The sequence below is a fragment of the Aethalodelphis obliquidens genome, unplaced genomic scaffold (genome assembly GCF_003676395.1).
Source record: "Aethalodelphis obliquidens isolate GAN/ISIS:26980383/991018 unplaced genomic scaffold, ASM367639v1 scaffold84, whole genome shotgun sequence".
NCBI classification, from domain to species: domain Eukaryota; kingdom Metazoa; phylum Chordata; class Mammalia; order Artiodactyla; family Delphinidae; genus Aethalodelphis; species Aethalodelphis obliquidens.
The window spans coordinates 7,240,431-7,262,564 of NW_020838028.1; the positions used below are offsets into that span (position 1 = coordinate 7,240,431).

The window sequence follows — 22,134 nt, forward strand, 5'->3', positions numbered from 1 at the left end:
AAGTAACAACTCTAAAGGACCCAAGGGGGTGGTAGAAGTGAAACACTGCTCTCATTTATTTAATAGTCACCTTGTAAATAATCACCAATGCATCAGATCTCTATTGCTAAAAATAGCAGTTATGGGGCTGGAAGATTTTCATTATAAGGACAAGTAAACTTTGGAATGGACGCATAGCAAAGAATTATTTTCTATTATACAGAAGACTTATCTCCTATTTATTTACCAAAAAATAGGCTCAACTTGTCTGATAGGTTCTGGGACTTCATGTGAAATTAAAGAGACGGAAAAAAAAAATTAATGGGGGAGGGAGGAGTGCAGAAAAACAGATCCAAGTACTTGATACTTTGTTTTTTTCCAGTGCCCCTCCCATTTGTCACTTTCATCTCTCTCCCTTTCAGATTCATTCCATACTCTTTTCATTATATGTTGATCCTCTTGTCTCTCTTCCCTCATCTCCCCAGTTCCTCCTCCCTCATTCGTTTTTAAGCTCTTAGAAATCTCCCTTTCTTTTTGCTCTTCCTCTGTGGTATCTGCTGAAACCTTAGAGAAGTGATGTATTTTCTGAAACTTCTGTGGGTTTCTAAGTGACGCTGAGCATGCTCAGTCGCTAGGGCAGGTTTTGTCGCCAGCAGCTGCCCTGATTCGACCTCTCCAAAAATAGACATTTAACTCTCTGAACTGTTTAAGGATGTAATTCGTTTTGCTCTCTCTTCATTTTCAAGGTTCAAAGGAAAGCGGCGAGGATTCCAGGGGTCCCGTCGCCCCTACAGCCAATGAGGGGCCTGAGAGGGAGGAGCTTGGGGCTGCTTGGTGCAGCTTGAGCTTCTGAGGGAATCATCCTCACTAGACGCAGTGGAGTCTGAGCTGTGCTGCATGTCACAGAACAAAATCTTAAAAAATAAAAACAAAAAACAGAAGAGGAGAAACGCTGCAGAGTATGGAACGCTATAGAACTTTCTGAAACATTTGCTTGGGATTCCCGGGGAGCATGATCTTTTAAAACCAATTCTTTCTGAAGCCGGTTTGGGTAACTGGGAAAATGATACATATGCTAAATGCAGCAGCTGATCGAGTGAAATGGACCAGATCGAGGACTGCTAAAAGGGCTGCCTGCGTGGTGGCTGCAGCATATGCTCTGAAAACCCTCTGTCCCATCATTGGCAAGCGTTTAAAGCAATCTGGCCACTGGAAGAAAAAAGAAGCTTACCCGGCTGCAGAGAATAGAGAAATACTGCATTGCACCGAGGCCACTTGTAAAAAACCTTCGCCTGGAGTGAATGCAGATTTTTTCAAACAGCTACTAGAACTTCGGAAAATTCTCTTCCCTAAACTTGTGACCACTGAGACAGGATGGCTCTGCCTCCACTCGGTAGCTCTAATCTCAAGAACCTTTCTGTCTATCTATGTAGCTGGTTTGGATGGAAAAATCGTGAAAAGCATTGTGGAAAAGAAGCCTCGGACTTTCATCATCAAATTAATCAAGTGGCTTATGATTGCCATCCCTGCCACCTTTGTCAACAGTGCAATAAGGTACCTAGAGGGCAAATTGGCCTTGGCCTTCAGAACTCGCCTAGTCGACCATGCCTATGAAACCTATTTTACAAATCAGACTTATTATAAGGTGATCAATATGGATGGGAGGCTGGCAAACCCTGACCAGTCTCTTACTGAGGATATTATGATGTTCTCTCAATCTGTGGCTCACTTGTATTCCAATCTGACCAAACCTATTTTAGATGTAATCCTGACTTCCTATACGCTCATCAAGACTGCTACATCCAGAGGAGCAAGCCCAATTGGGCCCACCCTTTTAGCAGGGCTTGTGGTATATGCCACTGCTAAAGTGTTAAAAGCCTGCTCTCCCAAATTTGGTAAATTGGTGGCTGAAGAAGCTCATAGGAAAGGCTATTTGCGGTATGTGCACTCCAGAATTATAGCCAATGTTGAAGAAATTGCCTTCTACAGAGGACATAAGGTAAGAAAGAAATTAAGGTGACGGGTGAAATGTGAGACTGTTCAAGCTGCCACTGCAGTGCTAGATACCATCTGTTGTACTGTTGATGGACCCACTTCTTTAGGGTTTTAGATTCTTATGACATTCAAACCTGTATTAAAATATATGCTTCATTACCCTTTTTAATCACAAGCTGTTAAAGAATTATATGTAGAGTGCAAACTTTTCTAAAGTTTCATGAAAATAACATTTTCAGCATTCTAAAACAGTCTACTTAGTCTCAGTTATCCAAATATGCTCAGAATTATCTCTAAAGCATTTTCTTAAAACTGAAATCCTAAGTAGATGGTCCTAGAACATTGAAGAAAATATATGTTTAGAAACTAAGTAAACATACTTCCACTGAGATGGAAAATTTAGGATGGTATTGTTTGTTTATCAAGAGAAAAAAAAAGTGCTTTCATATGAAAGACAGGTGTGACAGTTTTGCATGCCTGGTCCATGATGGAGTTCCTCAGTTCTAAGAAGTGCAGGAGAGTGGCTTACAAATGGCATTTCCATTACTCTTAATGTTCAGTACCATGTTTTGACACAAATTAAAAAAGGTGGTGAAATGAAATTTTGTCTAGCTTAGAGGGAAAAGCTAAGATTAGAGATGAAGAGGAAAAAAGGAGCTCCAGAATGTTATTTTTAAATATTAAAGATTTTCAACATTAAGCAGGTCCCTTAAATAGTTAACCTGATTACATAAACTTGCAGTACATTAAAGACTTTTTAAGGTGATGCATCTGAAATCTTAATACAAATGACCTTGCAAATGAAATAGTAAGTTATTCTAAAGTTGAAATGGTATTATAATTAAAAAGCAGAATTATTTAATTTTGAAACATCATCAATAACAACAAAAAAAGAAATTTTATAGTAGTACCAATCTGAAGAAGAAAATTTAAAGCAAATTTAGGACTTCTATTCCCACTTGAAAATTGGCTTATATGTTGTAGTAATCATATTTATGTCATTCTTGAATCACTGAGCTCAGTGATATAAATTATAGCATGTTGTAGGCTTCTTGCATTTAAGACAAAACCCAGTAAATTGAGTTAATTCAAAAGTGGAGTCTAATTACACATAAACATGTCATGTGTTTATTTTCAGATATTTTTGCTATAATCAAAAAGGATAAGGTTCTAACTGTTTATTCATATCTTATGGAATATCATTTAATTTTAACATCTTATACATATAAATTTGAAAACATAAGTATAAATCACTTGTATATATTTATATTTAACATTATATTTACTGAATATCGACATTTAAAAAATAATACAGGTGTGATTACAACTAAGTAATGACTAATTCTGACATTAATCTGTATTTATTGGTTGTTAGAATCACAGATAATAGTATACTAAGTAAAACAAAATAATATGTAATTATCTTTAAAGAAAGTCCTCAAACATACGTTATTTATTTTTATAGTTCATACTAGGTTAATTCTTATCTCTTTTTGTCTCCATAGGTAGAAATGAAGCAACTCCAGAAAAGTTACAAAGCTTTAGCAAATCAGATGAACCTCATTTTATCCAAACGTTTGTGGTACATTATGATAGAGCAGTTCTTGATGAAGTATGTTTGGAGCAGCAGTGGACTAATTATGGTGGCTCTACCTATTATCACTGCAACTGGCTTTGCAGATGGTGGTAATGGCATTTATGCTTAATATTAAATATATGTTTCTGATTATTTCTCTTTAAGGTGTCACTGCTGGAGTTATGTCAGTGAATTGTGTAGTCATCATTCTATAGTCCTTAATGGTCAGAAACAATGGCAGACTTTGCAACATCCAGTAATAAGACCAGCAATATGAAAGAAGTGACTCAAAAGACCTTTCCAGTTCTGTGATATTTCAGAAACCTCTGATGTAGTGTTTTTGGGAGATGATCTTGAGCAATTTTAATTATACTGCCTAATATAGAATGATTCTCTAGTTTACAGTTCAACTCAACACAAATTAATACCTTCAAAAGGAGGATAATAGAAAGTCTCCCCATGTGTTGTAAATTTCAGTTCTGCACATAGCATGCATTTAGTCTATAAATATTCTATAACTAGATTTGCCCTGATTTGTGATTTGAATAGTTGGTTGACTACATAAGACAACTAATAATACTGTTTCAGGGAGAGCTTCATGCCATGGAACAAGGTCTCCTCTACTTGTAGGTAATATAGAAAACCTCCTATTTGGTGGTATTGTGGGGATAGGGATTGTCAAGTTTCAGGGGTCTAATTCTATCCTACCACTGTCCCAGTGTTTTTTTTAATCAACATTTTTCATCCTTTGGAACAACTAAGAAAGATAAAGACAAGGAGGACAATATTAAAATGTTATGTAATACTTGAGATGGGAGTTTGGGTCTTAATTGGCAGGACAAAAGGGGATTAATTAAAGAAGCAGCATTTTCCTCTCTTTTTCCAAAGTAAAATATTCCCCCTCCTCTTTAAAAACCACTTGACCAAAATTGGTCTTAGTGTTGAAAGAGCTAGACAAAAACATGGACTTTGTGGTGAGACAGAGCTTTGCTCAAGTCTTTGCTTTCCCTCTTTCTGTCTGTGTCCTTTTAGTCATGTTAATTAAACTGTCTAAACCTCAGTTTCCTCATCTGTAAAATGAGAATCAGAAAGGCTACTTCAGAGTGGGGTGGTGAGGATTTAGTAGAATAATGTATCAAGAGCATGTATCAAGAATATTGACATGGTGACAATTATTGCCTAGAAAACAAAAGGCAACACTAAGAAAAATGTAACAGAATTCACACTATTTTACAGTTATTTTTGGTGTAGAACTAAGTATTAATAGTTATTTGTTTGAAGTCATCCAATAAAAACATGTAAAAAATTACATATGCTTTAATATTTTAAAACAGTGCTTTAATGCTTTACCAATTCTCACAAAAACACCTGTCAAATTTGAGTCATTCTTAACCTAAAATTGTTCATTTTGGTAAAGTAGGATTTGTCAATCCCTGTGTTAAGTGCTATACATATACCAAATGTACTGTGCAACTCAAGTGTCTAATAGTGTATTTAGACCACTAGGAAAACTGAATTTTATCTGTTTATTTAATGTTTTCAAAATTCGTTTTAATCATTTTTAAAAGCTTCTATTGAAAAAGGCATTGTTAGTATTTTTAGATTTAATCCTTTCATAATGAAATAAAATAAATTGCTTTTTCAAAAGAGTATTAGAGAAAAAAACACAAAAATGTATTGTCTTAAGATTAGTTTTACTAAGAAATTTAACAAAATTGTCAGATATTCATAGTGAATATCTATCCATCAGTGTATGGATATTTTAAAAGTTTCATGTATAATGTATATTAGAAACTACCCCAGTGACAAAATTATGGTGGTGTTCTGTTAGCCTTTGGAAGAACCGGTCTTATTAGAAAACCCTGGAGTATTCAACATAGAACAGAGAAAATGCAGCTATTAATGGTGACAAATTAACCCCACAGAGACCAGTAAGAAGTAAACAATGTATGCAAACAATCTAACAATCTTCTGTGGGTGATGTAATAAGATATTTTAAAATAAATCCTACAAATCTTGAAAATACAATAGTAAATTAAAGAAACAGCGTTAAAATTTTAGATTGAAATTGTGATAATAATCACATTGATGCAAGTGAAAGAAAATAATTCTTAAAGCTTCTTTTCAAAAGAAAATTTTATAAAAAGAAAAGCAATGTAAGAATTTCATAGAAGAATAAAATGAATTCATATGATAATATTAAGAGAGTGTGTCTTGATATCTTCTATAATTTCTAAGGTTACTGTGTGTATGCTTATAATGTTTGTATGTATGTATTTATGAAATATATTTGACTTATGATGACATACCACATGAAAACACTAAGTTATCATTTTACTCAGACAAAATAATTAAGTTTTTTTTTAGATAATGATATTATCTTTGAGGCTTTAGGTCTTGGAATTAAATACTATCTATCCTAATCTAGTGTTCAATCTTAATTTATACTTATGCCCTGAGTTGTCTCTTACATTAGAGATAAATTAAGCGCATGATAGTACATATTTTAATGCAAAAATAGATGGGAAAAATGGATGAATAAGAGGGATGGCAAAGAGGAAAGGGAGAAAAAGCAGAAAAGAGGAAAGAAAGAGAAGAGTAAAGGAAGAAACAGGCCACTGTTCAAATCTTGACTCTGCTATTTAGTAGTTATCCATCCTTAAGAAAGTTACAGAAACTTTATATGCCTCAGTTTTCCTTTCTTAACTATTGGAATAATAATATATATTTTACAGAATTGTTATGAAATTATAAATAATGTATTTCATGTGCCTTGAAACAGTCCATGGCAAATAGTAAGAATTTAGGTGGAAGCAACGGTTAATATTTATTACATTCTTACTATGCGGGCTCTGGTATCAGATTGCCTGGGTTCAAATGCTGGCTCTTTTGCTTATTGGGCTGTGACTTTGGACAAATCATTTAACCTTTTTGTGCTTCAGTTTCCCCATTTCCAAGATGGGGGAAATTATAGCAGGGTTGCTATGAAGATTAAGGAAAATTCCATGTGTAAAATTTATAGCAATGCCTGCATCATAGGAAATGCTCAGTAGATGTTTGCTGGCCTGATCATTGTTAAAAGAGCAAGGCATTTGAAAGTGATTAGGAAGTTGGAGGTAAAGATGCAAATAGGAGGAATAGCCTACATAAATTGTTTGAGAGGAGAAAAGAAAAACAGTTCTGGAGTAGATTGGTTACACCATCTAGCTACAACTTTAAGTAAAATCTTGCGGTAAGGACAGGATTATGTTTATATTCAACTTCACATTACAAAACTGCATATGGTATCATGTCATTTTCATGTCAGAAGCGGAGCTTACAGGTGATCTAGTCTGGAGCCCCAGGCATGCCTAAGATCACACAAATGGTTAGTGGAAGCACTAAGGATAGAAGACATTATGTAGTTCCTTGTGCTTTGCTTTTTTCCCCTTCACTATGCTGCCTCTATATTAGCTATATTAGAACTTATTCTATAAGGGACTTAACTTATTTGAGACCAAGTAATCATGGGAGCAAACGGTTGAAAAAGGCATTGAAATAGTTGATTTTGTATCATCTCTATTATCTGTATAGAGAACATTACCCCTTTATTTGCTTCATATTAAGAGAAAGACTGAAATTATGTGAAGAAAATAGTTACTTGGGAGCTATAATCTCAGTTGTTTAATGTTATAGGCCACTTCCACTTTTCTTCTCTTTATATCAAGAGCAGTTCTGGGCAAGGCCAGGGAAAGCTACTTATAGGTCCCTCCTGCCAGACCTTATTACAGACACCTAACGAGTAGGGAAGAAAGCAGCTAAGCCACTGGCACTGCCAGTGTTGGTAATCTGCTAGTGTGAGGTGGCACATCAGAAGTAGCAACTGAGAGATACTGTTCTTAGGAATAGAACTATATTCTACCCATCACCCTAGTAACATGGGTGATGTTTGTATTCTCAAAATGTACCTGCAACAAGATTCTATCCATAGCTCCTGCTGCATTAGTATGTCTCATATTCCAATGTCAAATTATTCGAATAAAATGTTATATTATAGGTCAGTTTAGATATGATTACTCTCCTGTCGACCAATAACAGTAATTATCAATATATATCAAAGACATACTTTTAGTTGTAAGTAGCTATGCATATATGTAGTTATGATTTTAAAGTATAACACATATCTCAACAAGACACAATCATTAGTGTACCACTCAACCAATTGTCACAAAGTTAAGACATATACATAATCACAACTCAGAAGAAATAGAACCTTACCTTCATCTCAGAAGCCTCCATACCCCTTCCCAGTCCTATCCTCATCATTAGCCCCCCACCCCAACTCCACTTACTCCTGCCCTTGCCATGCCACAGCAAAGATAATTATTTTACTGACCATTCATTAATATTTACTGGTTTTTGAATCTTCTATAAATAGTATCGTATAGTATGCATGAGCATTCTAGTCGCTCCACATCTTTGTCAATGTTTGACGTCAGTCTTTTTCGTTTAGGCATTTTTTTCAGCTTAGGCATATGGTGAGTGTATAGTGGTACTTTACTGTGGTCTTAGTTTTAACTTCTTTGATGACTAATAAGATTAAGCACTTTTTATTCATTTATTGGCCATTTGGATAGCTGTTCTTATGAAGTGCTGAAAATTTTTAAAATTAATTTTAAATTAGCTTATCTGTTTTTTTCTTATTGATTTGTGAAAGCTGTTATGTATTCTGTAATAAGTCTTTTGTCAGACACACACACGCAAAATCTCAAATATCTTTTCCCACTTGATTCTTCCTTTTTCAGTCTCCTAACAGTGTCCAAGAGAAGTTATCATTTTAATATAGTTCAATTTATGAATCATTTTCTTTGTGGTTAATGGTTTTATGTCCTGTTTAAGAAACATTTGTCTAACCCAAGGTCATAAAGGTACTCTCCAATTTTATCTTTTAGAAATTTATTGGTTTTTCTTTTCACATTGATATCATCAATCTATTTAGAGTTGATATTTATATATGGTATGAAGTAGGGTAAGCTATAGTTTTTGCTGAGATTTGTCAAGATGACAAAGGTAAAATGTAAATGAAATTAAATAAGCTCAGATTAGAAAAGCAAAGGATAAAAGTACAAAAGAATAGCCTACTTTTTTAACTTTTAAAAATTAATAGACTTAAACCTGAGTTATAAAATTCTTTCTCATCTTTTCAGTGAAATAGCGACAGATGTGACTGTTTCAGTACATACTTATTATTAGCAGTGATGAAAAGTAGCAGTAAAATGAGCAGATATGTTAACTATTAAATCCTTAAATGTGGAACTTTTGAAAAAATATTTTAAATATTTGGTGAGGAAAATGAAATATGTTTACCTAGGATACAAAATAGGCGAGTGCTTTAGGTCATGAATTTATATCTCTGACACTAAGGAATCTGGCCTTGTCATAGAAGTTATTTGCTTAATGTGTACATGACAAAATACTCTTGCACTGCTCTCAAACTACCTGCCAAAGAAAAACCAGTAGAATAAGTCAAATGAAGTCTTTCCAGAGCTATTTGTAATTTTGTTACAAATTTGTAATTTTGAAAGCATGGAGAAAACCCAGTAGATAATAGTCTGCCAAAGCAACATAGAAATTACCATGCCATACCAAACACCAGTCCATCTGTGCTAGTGTTATTTCTTTTTTGAATTTTATTTTATTTATTTATTTTTATACAGTAGGTTCTTATTAGTTATCTGTTTTATACATATCAGTGTATACATTTCAATCCCAATCTCCCAATTCATCCCACCACAACCCCCATGTTGCTCATACGTTTGTTCTCTACACCTGTGTCTCTATTTCTGCCTTGCAAACTGGTTCGTCTGTACCATTTTTCTAGATTCCACATACATGCATTAATATACGATATTTGTTTCTCTTTTTTTGACTTGCTTCACTGTGTATGACAGTCTCTAGGTCCATCCATATCTCTACAAATGACCCATTTTCATTCCTTTGTGTGGCTGAGTAATATTCCATTGTATATGTGTACCACATCTTCTTTATCCATTCATCTATCAATGGGCATTTAGGTTGCTTCCATGACCTGGCTATTGTAAATAGTGCTGCAGTGAACACTGGGGTGCATGTGTCTTTTTGAATTATGTTTTTTTCTGGGTATATGCCCAGTAGTGGGATTGCTGGATGGTATGGTAGTTCTATTTTTAGTTTTTTAAGGAACCTCCATACTATTATCCATAGTAGCTATATCAATTTATATTCCCACCAACAGTGCAAGAGGGTTCCCTTTTTTCCACACCCTCTCCAGCATTTATTGTTTGTAGATTTTTTGATGATGGCCATTCTAACCAGTGTGTGGTGATACCTCATTGTAGTTTCGATTTGCATTTCTCTAATTAGTGATGTTGAGCAGCTTTTCATGTGTCTCTTGGCCATCTCTATGTCTTGTTTAGAGAAATGTCTATTTAGGTCTTGTGCCCACTTTTTGATTGGGTTGTTTCTTTTTTTAATATTGAGCTGCATGAGCTGTTTGTATATTTTGGAGATTAATCCTTTGTCCATTGATTTGTTTGCAAATGTATTCTCCTATTCTGAGGGTTGTCTTTTTGTCTTGTTTATAGTTTCCTTTGCTATGCAAAAGCTTTTAAGTTTCAGTAGGTCTCATTTGTTTATTTTTGGTTTTTATCCATTACTCTACGAGGTGGGTCAAAAAAGATCTTGTGTGATTTATGTCAAAGAGTGTTCTTCCTATGTTTTCCTCTAAGAGTTTTAGAGTGTCCGGTCTTACATTTACGTCTTTAATCCATTTTGAGTTTAATTTTGTGTATGGTGTTAGGAAGTGTTCTAGTTTCATTCTTTTACATGTAGCTGTCCAGTTTTCCAGGACCACTTATTAAAGAGACAGTCTTTTCTCCATTGTATATCCTTGCCTCCTTTGTCATAGATTAGTTGACCATAGGTGCGTGGTTTTATCTCTGGGCTTTCTATCCTGTTCCATTGATCTATATTTCTGTTTTTGTGCCAGTACCATATTGTCTTGATTACTGTAGCTTTGAAGTACAGTCTGATGTCAGGGAGCCTGATTCCTCCAACTCTGTTTTTCTTTCTGAAGATTGCTTTCACTATTGGGGATCTTTTGAATTTCCATACAAATTGTGAAATTTTTTGTTCTAGTTCTGTGAAAAATGCCACAGGTAATTTGATAGGGATTGCATTGAATCTGTAGGTTGCTTTGGGTAGTATAGTCATTTTCACAATATTGATTCTTCCAATCCAAGAACATGATATATCTCTCCATCTGTTTGTGTCATCTTTTTTTTAACACCTTTATTAGAGTGTAATTGCTTTGCAATGGTGTGTTAGTTTCTGCTGTATAACAAAGTGAATCATCTATACATATACATATATCCCCATATCTCCTCCCTCTTGTGTCTACCTCCCACCCTCCTTATCCCACCCCTCTAGGTGGTCACAAAGCACGGAACTGATCTCCCTGTGCTATGCGGCTGCTTCCCACTAGCTATTTTACATTTGGTAGTGTATATATGTCCACTTTGATTTGTTTCATCAGTGTCTTATAGTTTTCTGAGCACAGGTCTTTACCTCCTTAGGTAGGTTTATTCCTTGCATTCCTGGGATAAATCTCACTTGATAGTGGTGTATGATCCTTTTAATGTGTTTTTATATTCTGTTTGCTAGTATTTTTTTGAGGATTTTTGCATCTATATTCATCAGTGATATTGGTCTGTAATTTTCTCTTTTTGTAGTATCTCTGTCTGGTTTTGGTATCAGGGTGATGGTAGCCTCATAGAATGAGATTGGGAGTGTTCCTTCCTCTGTAATTTTTGGAAGAGTTTGAGAAGGATGCTGTTAGCACTTCTCTAAATTTTTGATAGAATTCACATTTAAAGCCATCTGGTCCTGGACTTTCATTTGTTGGAAGATTTGTAATCATAGTTTCAGTTTCATTACTTGTGATTTGTCTGTTCATATTTTCTGTTCCTTCCTGGTTCAGTCTTGGAAGGTTATACCTTTCTAGGAATTTGTCCATTTCTTCCATGTTGTCCATTTTATTGGCATAGGGTTGCTTGTAGTAGTCTCTTATGATGCTTTGTATTTCTGCGGTGTCCATTGTAATTTCTCCTTTTTCATTTCTAATTTTATTGATTTGAGTCCTCTCAGTCTTTTTCTTGATGAGTCTGGCTAAAGATTTATCAAGTGTGTTTATCTTCTCAAAGAACCAGCTTTTAGTTTTATTGATCTTTGCTATTGTTTTCTTTGTTTCTATTTCATTTATTTCTGATCTGATCTTTATGATTTCTTTCCTTCTCCTAACTTTGGGTTTTGTTTGTTCTTTCTCTAGTTCCTTTAGGTGTAAAGCTGATTGTTGATTTGAGATTTTTCTTGTTTCCCGAGGTAGGCTTGTATAGCTATAAACTTCCCTCTTAGAACTGCTTTTGCTGCATCCCATAGGTTTTGGATCATTGTATTTCCATTGTATTTTGTCTCTAGGTAGTTTTTGATTTCCTCTTTGATTTCTTCAGTGATCTCTTGATCATTTAGTAACATATTGTTTTGCCTCCTTGTGTTTGTGTTTTTTTACGATTTTTTCCCTGTAATTCATTTCTAATCTCATAGCATTGTGGTCAGAAAAGATGCTTGATATGATTTCAAATTTCTTAGATTTACCAAGGCTTGATTTGTGACCCAAAGTGTGACCTATCCTTGAGAATGTTCTGTGTGCACTTGAGAAGAAAGTGTAATCTGCTGTTTTCGGGTGGAATGTCATAAATATCAATTAAAGCTATCTGGTCTATTGTGTCATTTAAAGCTTCTGTTTCCTTATTAATTTTCTGTATGGATGATCTGTCCATTGGTGTAAGTAAGGTGTTAAAGTCCCCCACTATTATTGTGTTACTGTTGATTTCCTCTCTTATAGCCATTAGCATTTGCCTTATGTATTGAGGTGCTCCTATTTTGGGTGCATTTATATTTATAATTGTTTTATCTTCTTTTTGGATTGGTCACTTGATCATTATGTAGTGTCCTTCCTTTTCTCTTATAACACTCTTTAATTTAAAGTCTATTTTATCTGATATGAGCATAGGTACTCAAACTTTCTTTTGATTACTATTTGCATGGGATATCTTTTTCCATCCCCTCACTTTCCATCTGTATGTGTCCCTACGTCTGAAGTGGGTCTCTTGTAGACAGCATATATATGGGTCTTGTTTTTGTATCCATTCAGTGAGCCTGTTTCCTTTGGTTGGAACTTTTAATCCATTCTCATTTAAGGTAATTATCGATATGTATGTTCCTATTACCATTTTCTTAATTATATTGGGTTTGTTTTTGTAGGTCCTTTTCTCCTCTTGTGTTTTCTGCTTAGAGAAATTCCTTTAGCATTTGTTGTAGAGCTGGTTTGGGGGTGCTGAATTCTCTTAGCTTTTGCTTGTCTGTGAAGCTTTTGCTTTCTCCGTTAAATCTGAATGAGATCCTTGTCGGCTATAGTAGTCTTGGTCGTAGGTTCTTCCCTTTCATTACCTTAAATATATCATGCTACTCCCTCTGGCTTGTAGAGTTTCTGCTGAGAAATCAGCTGTTAACCTTATGGGAGTTCCCTTGTATGTTAGCTGTCATTTTTCCCTTGTTGCTTTTAATAATTTTTCGTTGTCTTTAATTTTTTTCAATTTGGTGACTATGTGTTCAGCATGTTTCTCCTTGGGTTTATCCTGACTGAGACTGTCTGTGCTTCCTGGACTCAGGTGGCTATTTCCTTTCCCATGTTAGGGAAGTTTTCAACTATAATCTCTTCAAATATTTTCTCGGGTCCTTTCTCTCTCTCTTCTCCTTCTCAGACCCCTGTAATGCGAATGTTGTTGCGTTTAATGCTATCCCAGAGGTCTCTTAGGCTGTCTTCATTTCTTTTCATTCTTTTTTCTTTATTCTGTTCCATGGCGGTGAATTCCACCATTCTGTCTTCCAGGTAACTTATCTGTTCTTCTGCCTCAGTTATTCTGCTATTGATTCCTTCTAGTGTATTTTTCATTTCAGTTATTGTACTATTCATCTCTGTTTGTTTGTTCTTTAGTTCTTCTAGGTGTTTGTTCTTTAAATCTTCTAGGTCTTTGTTAAACATTTCTTGTACCTTCTCAATCTTTGCCTCCATTCTTTTTACGAGGTCCTGGATCATCTTCACTGTCATTATTCTGAATTCTTTTCTGGTACGTTGCCTATCTCCACTTCATTTAATTGTTTTTCTGTCGTTTTATCTTGTTCCTTCATCTGGTACATAGTTGTCTGCCTTTTCATTTTGTCTGTCTTTCTGTGAGTGTGTTTTTTGTTTCACAAGCTGCAGTATTGTAGTTCTTTTCTTCTGATCAGTTTTATTTCTTCTTAACAGAGGCTATCAGTGAAAGCTATTATTCAAACTACTTTTAACCCAAATTCATAAAATCCCATAATTATTTTAGATCATCAGCCAGATTCTCTGAGCCAAAACTATTCTTAGCACTTTAACTGATACAGCAGTTACTATTTTGGTAGCTTGCAAGAATCCTTTGTTAATTTTTTGTGGCTATCTAAATTTTATCCCACATTTAAATGTGTTTAAGAATATCTACATTCTGTTCCCAGCCATTTTAGCCATTCAGGTCTTTCTCTCATCACTTATACTAACAGTCAAAGCCTTTCTTTGTTCATTCTTCAAGGAAACAGACTAACTTCAAGGGAACTAAAGATAGTTTTCTAGAGCAGTACTTAACTCTAGAACTGGGAGGTTCCCATGAACTCATGGTTTTTCTGATACACAAGTAAAATCAGTGCTTAACACCAACCCATACTGTAACTTGACCAGGTTATTATTCAATTGGCATTACTTGAAATTTCCCTTCTTTGAGACATTGCTTATGCTGTACTTGTGATCTTTTAAAATTGTATGCAGTCTTCAAGGCCTCACTCCCAGTCTACTCCTCCATGAAGCATTTCTTGTCTCTTGCAGAGAAATTATTTTTGCATCCTTCAAATGTGTCATATTAACTCTCCTCATAGGCTGCCCTGCATTGTTATTTGGGAACTTGTCTTCTTTCTCCTATCAAACTGTAAGCTTCCTAAGGAAAGAATCTGAAAATTACATTTAATCCTTGCATATCCTGTAACACCTTGCCTAATTTCTTGTAAATCCTGCTGTTCAGTAAATATCTGCTGAGTGAATTTTACCTTATATTATGCATGGATCTCTTTCAAACTCAGCTGAGCTGTCTATGAGCAAGTAAAGGTGAAAGTATCCAGTAGTTATAGCAGGGCACATGTTAAATATTTGCATGTCATGGAGAAAAAAAAAAAAAAAACCTTTCACTGAGATAAATCCAAGCAAAATAAATAGCAAAGTGGGCTCATGGCTATTTATATTATTCTAATTTCTTCATTAATTTACAGCTTTCAATTTAGAATTTTGGTGATAGTCCATAGAAAGACTGGATAGAGAATAAAACTGATGCCAAGATTAAAGTAATGACCTGGAAAGATTAATTTTAAAGAATAATACTAAATGGAGTAGATAATAATAACAATAATAACAATAACACTTAGAGAAAGTAATAACACCTAACATTTAAGAGCAATTATTATAAACTATGAATTAGGCTAACACTTTGTTTACATTTCCCCTTTAAATCTCACAACAACCCTCTGAGATAGAATTGTTTGAGATAGTACTATTAATTCCCTCATTTACACATGAGGAAGTAGCATGGAGAAGATTAGTGGCTTGCTCCACTAACCTTACTACTTGCCAATAAGTAGTAGAGTCTGGACTCTAACCTAGTCTGACTTCTGGCTTTTAACCATAATTCTGCGTTGACAGTAATTTAGGATATTTATCTATCCATCCATCCATTCAATACACATTAAGGAGTATTGTGTTCTAGACACTCTGGTGAGTACTAGGAATAATGAATAAAATACAGTCTTGCCCCTTAAAGAACTTATAGTCCACTGGAAAATCCAGACAAGTGTTTCCAGGGAAACCTGTACTAAAGAGTTAACTCTTTAAGAAAGAGCTTGGCAAAAAAGAAAGTATATTAAAGTCAGAAAATATTATATATGCAAATACCAGAGAGTAAGCAGAATATTGCATGGTTGGGGTGTTGCTAAACTGTAGGGTGAAAGTTGAAACAGGTAGACAGAGCTAGATTATGAGGGTCAGCTACTTTGCATTTCTATTAAAGAAATCACACTTGAAATATTTGCTTAGATTCTAGTTAATGGTATTTTATTGACTGAATCAGTAGTATTTTATTACCTAGCTCTAATAAGGGCAGGACGTTGACTTTGGTAAGGGTTGAAAGAATGCTAAATGAAAATAGTCTTAATTTCTATAGATTTAATTCTTCTAACTCTCCTTCTAGAAAAATAATAAGACAAAGGAAGATTTAAATAAAATCTGCTACAAACACTATTTTTTAAATAATTCATTAATTTCTAGGAAATTGCTGATACTAATGAAAAATTTTCATGCGGTTGTTTTAGTCACAGTCTCATAGTACAAAACAAAACATTTAGTTACTTAAAAAATTCAACAGTTTTGTAATTTGCTTTTAGATCTAGAGGATGATCAAAAGCAAGCTATGGTTAGTGAGCGGACAGAAGCGTTTACCACTGCTCGAAATTTATTGGCCTCTGGAGCTGATGCTATTGAAAGGATTATGTCTTCATACAAAGAGGTACTTGCATTTCTTGTTATCAATTTGATTAAAATAAGATATATGGAAATCAAGCAAAAATGTAAATTACCACATATGTTTATTATTTTGGAAACATCTTTTCTCTACCAAAAATTGCTAAGAGTATAATCAAGATAAAGGACAACAACTCCCAAGTCTATTGCTGCTAATACCTTTCAGTTTTTATACTCTCAATTGTCAACTCCTTTTTCTGTCTATAGTATGACATATTTGCTCTTAAATTTTACTAAAATGTCCTTTGGTATGGATTTTGGAGCCAGAGTGCCTAAATCTAAATTCTTGCTGCAGTATTTACAAATTATATGAACTTGACCTGTTTGTGTCTGTTTCTTCATCTGTAAAATGGGGATAATGATAGTGATGACTTTGTAGAGTTGTTTTGATAGTAAGCACTTTAATAAGTGTTAGCCAATAATATTACTTATATACCTTGCAAACTTTTACTTATACTTCAGGACAAGTCAAGCCTTACCAACCACGTATAAAAAACCCTTTTGTGATTCTACTTTCTTTCTGACTTCCCTGCAGAGTCTGGGTCTTCCTCCTCTGTGTTCATAGTACATCTGGTGCTTTATTTACCACATTATAATTATCTGTCTTTTGCATAAGACGCTGAGTGGAAAGCAGGAACTATCTTATTCATCTTTACATTCCTAATATCTATTTTAATGCTTGGAATATTGTATATGGTCAGTAAATATTTGCTGAGAGAATGGTAATAAGACCTACAGATAGCACAGGGTTAAGATTAAAAATCACTTTATTCAATTCAGATATTAAATAACATTCCCATGGACAGTCATTCTCACTATTAATTACTCTTGTGGCTTTTGTATCAATATAAATTGCCAGAGCATCATTATAAATTTAGCTACCTATTAAATTATCCTTGAATAAATTATATAAGATAGTTGCAAAGTTTGTGATTTGCTGACAAAACTTTTCAATCTCATTTAACAACTGATTTGTTGAATTGGGTTTTTTTAAAAAAGGTAAAACCAGTTGTTTAGGGCCACAAAGCAAGACAACTCAATTAAAACGTTTTTTTCAAATAGTAATTTTGATAATCTGGAGACACAGTTTTGGGGATAGCTTTTTCAGCTAATAAATTACTTATTATTAAAGTTAAATGAGAAATCAAAATTTTTATATATCTCACATTCAATTCATTTTGCCTGTATGTACATTGAATCATAGAACTTTTACTTCTAAAGAATCTTATTACTCCTGTGAAAGCACATGAAAGCATCATGGATTCTCCACTAGCTCTAGAGGGAACAAGGTTTCTTTTTAGACAAACCCCCTTGTCTTATATCCCAAAGTAATTTGTCCACAGTCACATTCTCATTTCTTTTTTTTTTTTGACACTCTTTGCCCATTCATCCCTGCATCCTGGTCTACTAACTCAATGCCCCCTGCCTTTCTTTAATTAACCTCCACATTTGTTTCAGACTTTTTTAATGCAACTATATTTACTTAGGTTTCTTTTGGATCCATATTTTGTTAATCCTTAGTTCTGATTTCCTCTACTTGGGAACTCAAGAGATTCTTCTAGATAACAGTTTAGAAATTATCCTATATAATAGCTATAACATTAATATATAGAAATGAAATACTAATCTAATTATAGACCTCTCACACAGTAGAGACATGTGGTAGAAAGCTTTTAACAATAATACCTGCTCATTCACTGTTTAAGTTTTGCACACACAAAAATCTTACACAATGTTGGTAATGTATTAGTCCATAGTTTATTGTTTAAGAGACATTTATTAGTGACATGCCTTGCTTATTGATACCAATTTCCTACTAAACAGTTCTGTAAGGGAATGGTTTTTGTTGCTTCCTTTTCACTGAGAAAGATGGTCTTGACAGGCCATGAGTCACCTTTCAGATGAGTCACCTTGATAACAAGGTGTTCTTTTAATAGAAAAGCAGCAGAGATTCAACCTAAATTGGACAACTGGCAGAATAGGAGCAATATACCACTCTATTGAGCCTTTTGAACTAAAGCAGAGATTTATCTCATCTAGAAAAAAGTCATATTTAATATTTTTCTTTGGGCATATAAATCATGTTTGGCTTGAAAAGAAGCTGAATTTTGTGGGATTTGGACTGAAAAGGATTTAAAGCTTTTCACTGAGCTCACGCCCAATATTGGTATCCACTAGCAGGGGTATTTTCTCTGGCTAAACTTAGGAATTTTGACAATCAGTTTGACTAAGAAATGTCATTTCATAATAAGAAAAATATGCATTTTTCTTCTATTTAAAATCTATTTTTAATTGAAAAAAGATATCAAAATAAAGAATCATTATTTCACTGAATGGATTTAAGCTTTTCACAAAACTTCTAATTTCTGGAAATCAAATTTTCTTGCAAACAGGGGCCAAATCAGAAAATTGATTGAAAGATTTTTAAGTCTCACTAATATTCTGAAGTCTTTACATTTCACTTTGAACCCTGACGTGAATGAATAATTTTTATGTGTTTTTTAATTCCAATCAAACTTAAGCTGTCAACTTGCTATGCTGCTTTCTTGGTAAGTTTTTTAGTGTTACTGGCTTTAGTTATCAGATGTACTATCTACTTTTCAAGTATAATAAAATAGGATCTTTAACATTAAATCAAGAAGCTTATATGATTGCATATTTGTTTAAAAGTCTGTCTTGAGTATACTGTTTTATCTCCCTATGTTGGTTTTAGATAACTGAATTAGCAGGCTATACTGCTCGAGTATACAACATGTTTTGGGTCTTTGATGAAGTAAAAAGAGGCATTTATAAGAGAACTGCTGTCTTGCAAGAGTCTGAAAACCATAGCAAGAGTGGAGTTAACATAGAATTACCCCTCAGTGAGACATTGGAAATCAAAGGTATTAAACTCAAATGTTTTTATATTTTTTCTATATTTAAATGTTTATCAACAGAACCAAAGTTTTTTAGAAGATAGCTTTGAACAGATGTAAGGAACCAACATTTAGTTATTTAAACAGTTATTCCTAAAGTTAGTGTTGCATTTTGAGAAGTAGTGACTAATGTTACCATAAAAAATATTATGCTACTTTTATTTAGGACAAAATGTCTAGAATTATTTTTAGAAACTGCACATATGGCAAAATGAATTGTTTGCATTTAAAATTCAAATAACAGAATTAGAGCTAATGTCATACTGTTCTCCATCATTCTGTCATTTGGTTTGGTTATTATAGTTTTAAAAATTATAGTTTTCTATGTCTTAATTTCCTTTTTACAACTGTTTTTTTCTATAGGAAAGTTTAATTGAGAGAAATAAGTAGTTATAAACAGTGTGGCTGGGTTATACCAGATAGAGTTTAGCTTTGCTCTTATTATGATATTAACATCATATTACAGTAAAATAATATTTCTGAGAAAGATTTTCCAAATAGATATGTCAAAATGTGCAAATTTACATTAGACTTTCTTTAGATATAGATATCTATATTTACATTTATTTCTATGATTCATTAATGTGAATTATCTTTATAGTGAATTTATCTGTTATGCTACATTATACTTTAAGTTATTTAATTAGCAATAACACATGATAGCTTTTGAAACTTAAACTCTTCCTTAACTTATAGGAAAAGTTATTGATGTGGATCATGGAATTATTTGTGAAAATGTTCCCATAATTACACCAACGGGAGAAGTGGTGGCTTCCAAGCTAAAGTTCAAAGTAAGATGATATTCAAGAATCTTCTGATTGTTGCCAACACAATAATACAAAACAACTCAGAATTCATGTACTTTATATTAAATACTTGGAGGAGCATATGGAAAGGAGGGGAAATCGAGAAAGGTATGCATAGAGGCTCAATTACAGAAGCAGTTACTTCCTCAGAAAGCAGAGAGAAAGAAAAATTTGATTTCTACCACTTTATGGCCTGGTTGAAAATCAAAATTAGAGTACACTGAGAGCCTGTACAAAGTAACTTTTGGGAACAATAGGAAATTTCTTCAGAAATTAATATCTGGAAATACATTTTATTTTTTTTCCTTATAGGAGTTACTCAAAAAATACAAGCCTATATTGTTATATATTTACTAAAATATGAGAGAAGTCATCAGCAAGTTTATATTCTCTAAATTTAATTTATATTTTCAATAATCACATCTTCTATTAGGAAAAAATGATCAGAAGATTCATGAATTGGAATTTAGCTTTTAATTCTGTTGAGAATAATGGTTATTTGTTATTTAATACTCTGTCTTGATTACAAAAACTAAGGTGCAAAAATAGCTAATAAATCTGAGACCCTGATTTAAAGTATTGTAAAATTCAAACACACATTTTGGAATTCAAGTACAAAATAATTTGCTGATAAGTATAATGGAGTTATCTGTGCTTAGTTCAAACAATGACATGATTGGACTTGATAACAGAATTAGAAACATGACCCTATATGTGCATTTAATGATTTTAATATGGACCTTAGCCTAGGTTTAATTATTAAAGATATATTTGAAAATGCATAAGCCTGCTGGAAGAGGATGAGAAGTACTGAACAGGGAGAAATTCTGTGTTAATAAACGTAAGAGAAATTGTATTTTAACTACAATTTGGTTGGGCTCTATTTTTCCATTAATGGACCTGTAGAGTAGCAATAAGGTGCTAATGATGCAGCATAATCTTAAGTAGATTTAAAATAAAGCCTTTGAAGAGGCCTACATGGGATATTTAACTATTTGCTAATACTTTAGCAATTTTTAATGTATGATTTTGTATAGAGGTTTTTCATCAGGTTAGGTTTCATAATATCAATTCTTGTTGCTCCATTTATTAAATAGAGGAAGAGTCTTGAATTCTGCCACCTACTAACTAAATACATTATTGTGGACACATAACACTCTTTCTGTGAAAAAATTCAGAGCTCAGTATATTTTTATATAAAATGAATTTTAAAATACTTAATCTAGTGAAAGTGTCATAAATTTTGAGGTTCTACAAAGGTATATGTTAATATACTTTTATGATAATTATTTATTTCTGAGTCAGACAGGGAGTTTTATTTAAAGTCTCAGGTCCCCAAAGTATAATACAAAATTTTGTTCCTCTGCATGGATTGATAAATAAACAGGTTTCTAGAGGAAAACATTCTCATTCTTATGTTAGCCTTTTGGAATTAAAAAACCATTTGGAGAAGAAAATTTCAGTAAATGTGGGAATTCTTTTGCCTCACACTGTTTACTAAACATCAGAGAACTTATGCTAAAAAATAATATGAATGTAGAAAAGTCTTCTATTATGACTCAAAATGTGTTAAATTTCTGAGAATTCCTAGTAGAGAATGACCCTATTAAATATTTTGTTTATATACCTTTTCCATGGCACATACCTTTAAAAAATCATTGGAAAAGTGTTTATGCTTCTATAAAATTAAACTTTCTTAATCCTCTCTCTACTGAAAGAGCAGAGCAAATCACAAAACCCTTTCTGGGTTCTTCCCAGGATTTTTTTTAACTTTATTCTATTAAAATGGCATTTCAGTTTGCCTACAATTAGGGAGAAAAAATATCTGTGGTCAGATTTTATAGACTCAAGCTTGCACCTGTCTTATGTCCTTGTGGTAGCTATCTTTATTGCCTGGAATGCTCTTCCACCAGATCTTACTTGTTGCTTCTTGTCACCAGGCTAAGGCAAAATGGTATCTCCTCAAAGAGGACTATCCTGACCACCTAATCAAAAGAAGCCCCCTTCCCCTGCCAACCTCACAATGCCACCATCTTTCCCTAACACATCTTCCGTTTTTGCTATCATAATAGCATTTATGACTAGTTAATTTTTTGTTCATGTGTTTATTGCCATCTTTGCCATTGAAATGTAAACTCCATAAGA

General features: G+C 33.5%; 1 protein-coding gene across 2 annotated transcripts in view; it reads left to right on the forward strand.

Annotated features, from left to right (window-relative positions):
- Window positions 1-609: 609 nt before the first annotated feature.
- ABCD2 (ATP binding cassette subfamily D member 2) overlaps window positions 610-22,134 on the forward strand; it is a 77,190-nt gene continuing 55,665 nt past the window's right edge. The window contains exons 1-5 of one of the 2 annotated variants that reach the window (XM_027093463.1): window positions 610-1,978; window positions 3,480-3,660; window positions 16,139-16,254; window positions 18,982-19,150; window positions 19,880-19,974. In XM_027093463.1, the coding sequence (XP_026949264.1) occupies window positions 1,043-1,978; window positions 3,480-3,660; window positions 16,139-16,254; window positions 18,982-19,150; window positions 19,880-19,974 (1,497 nt within the window). In that variant the 5' untranslated portion in view covers window positions 610-1,042. Of the gene's footprint in view, window positions 1,979-3,479; window positions 3,661-16,132; window positions 16,255-18,981; window positions 19,151-19,879; window positions 19,975-22,134 lie in introns of both variants that reach the window. The other variant, XM_027093462.1, reaches the window with a different exon arrangement.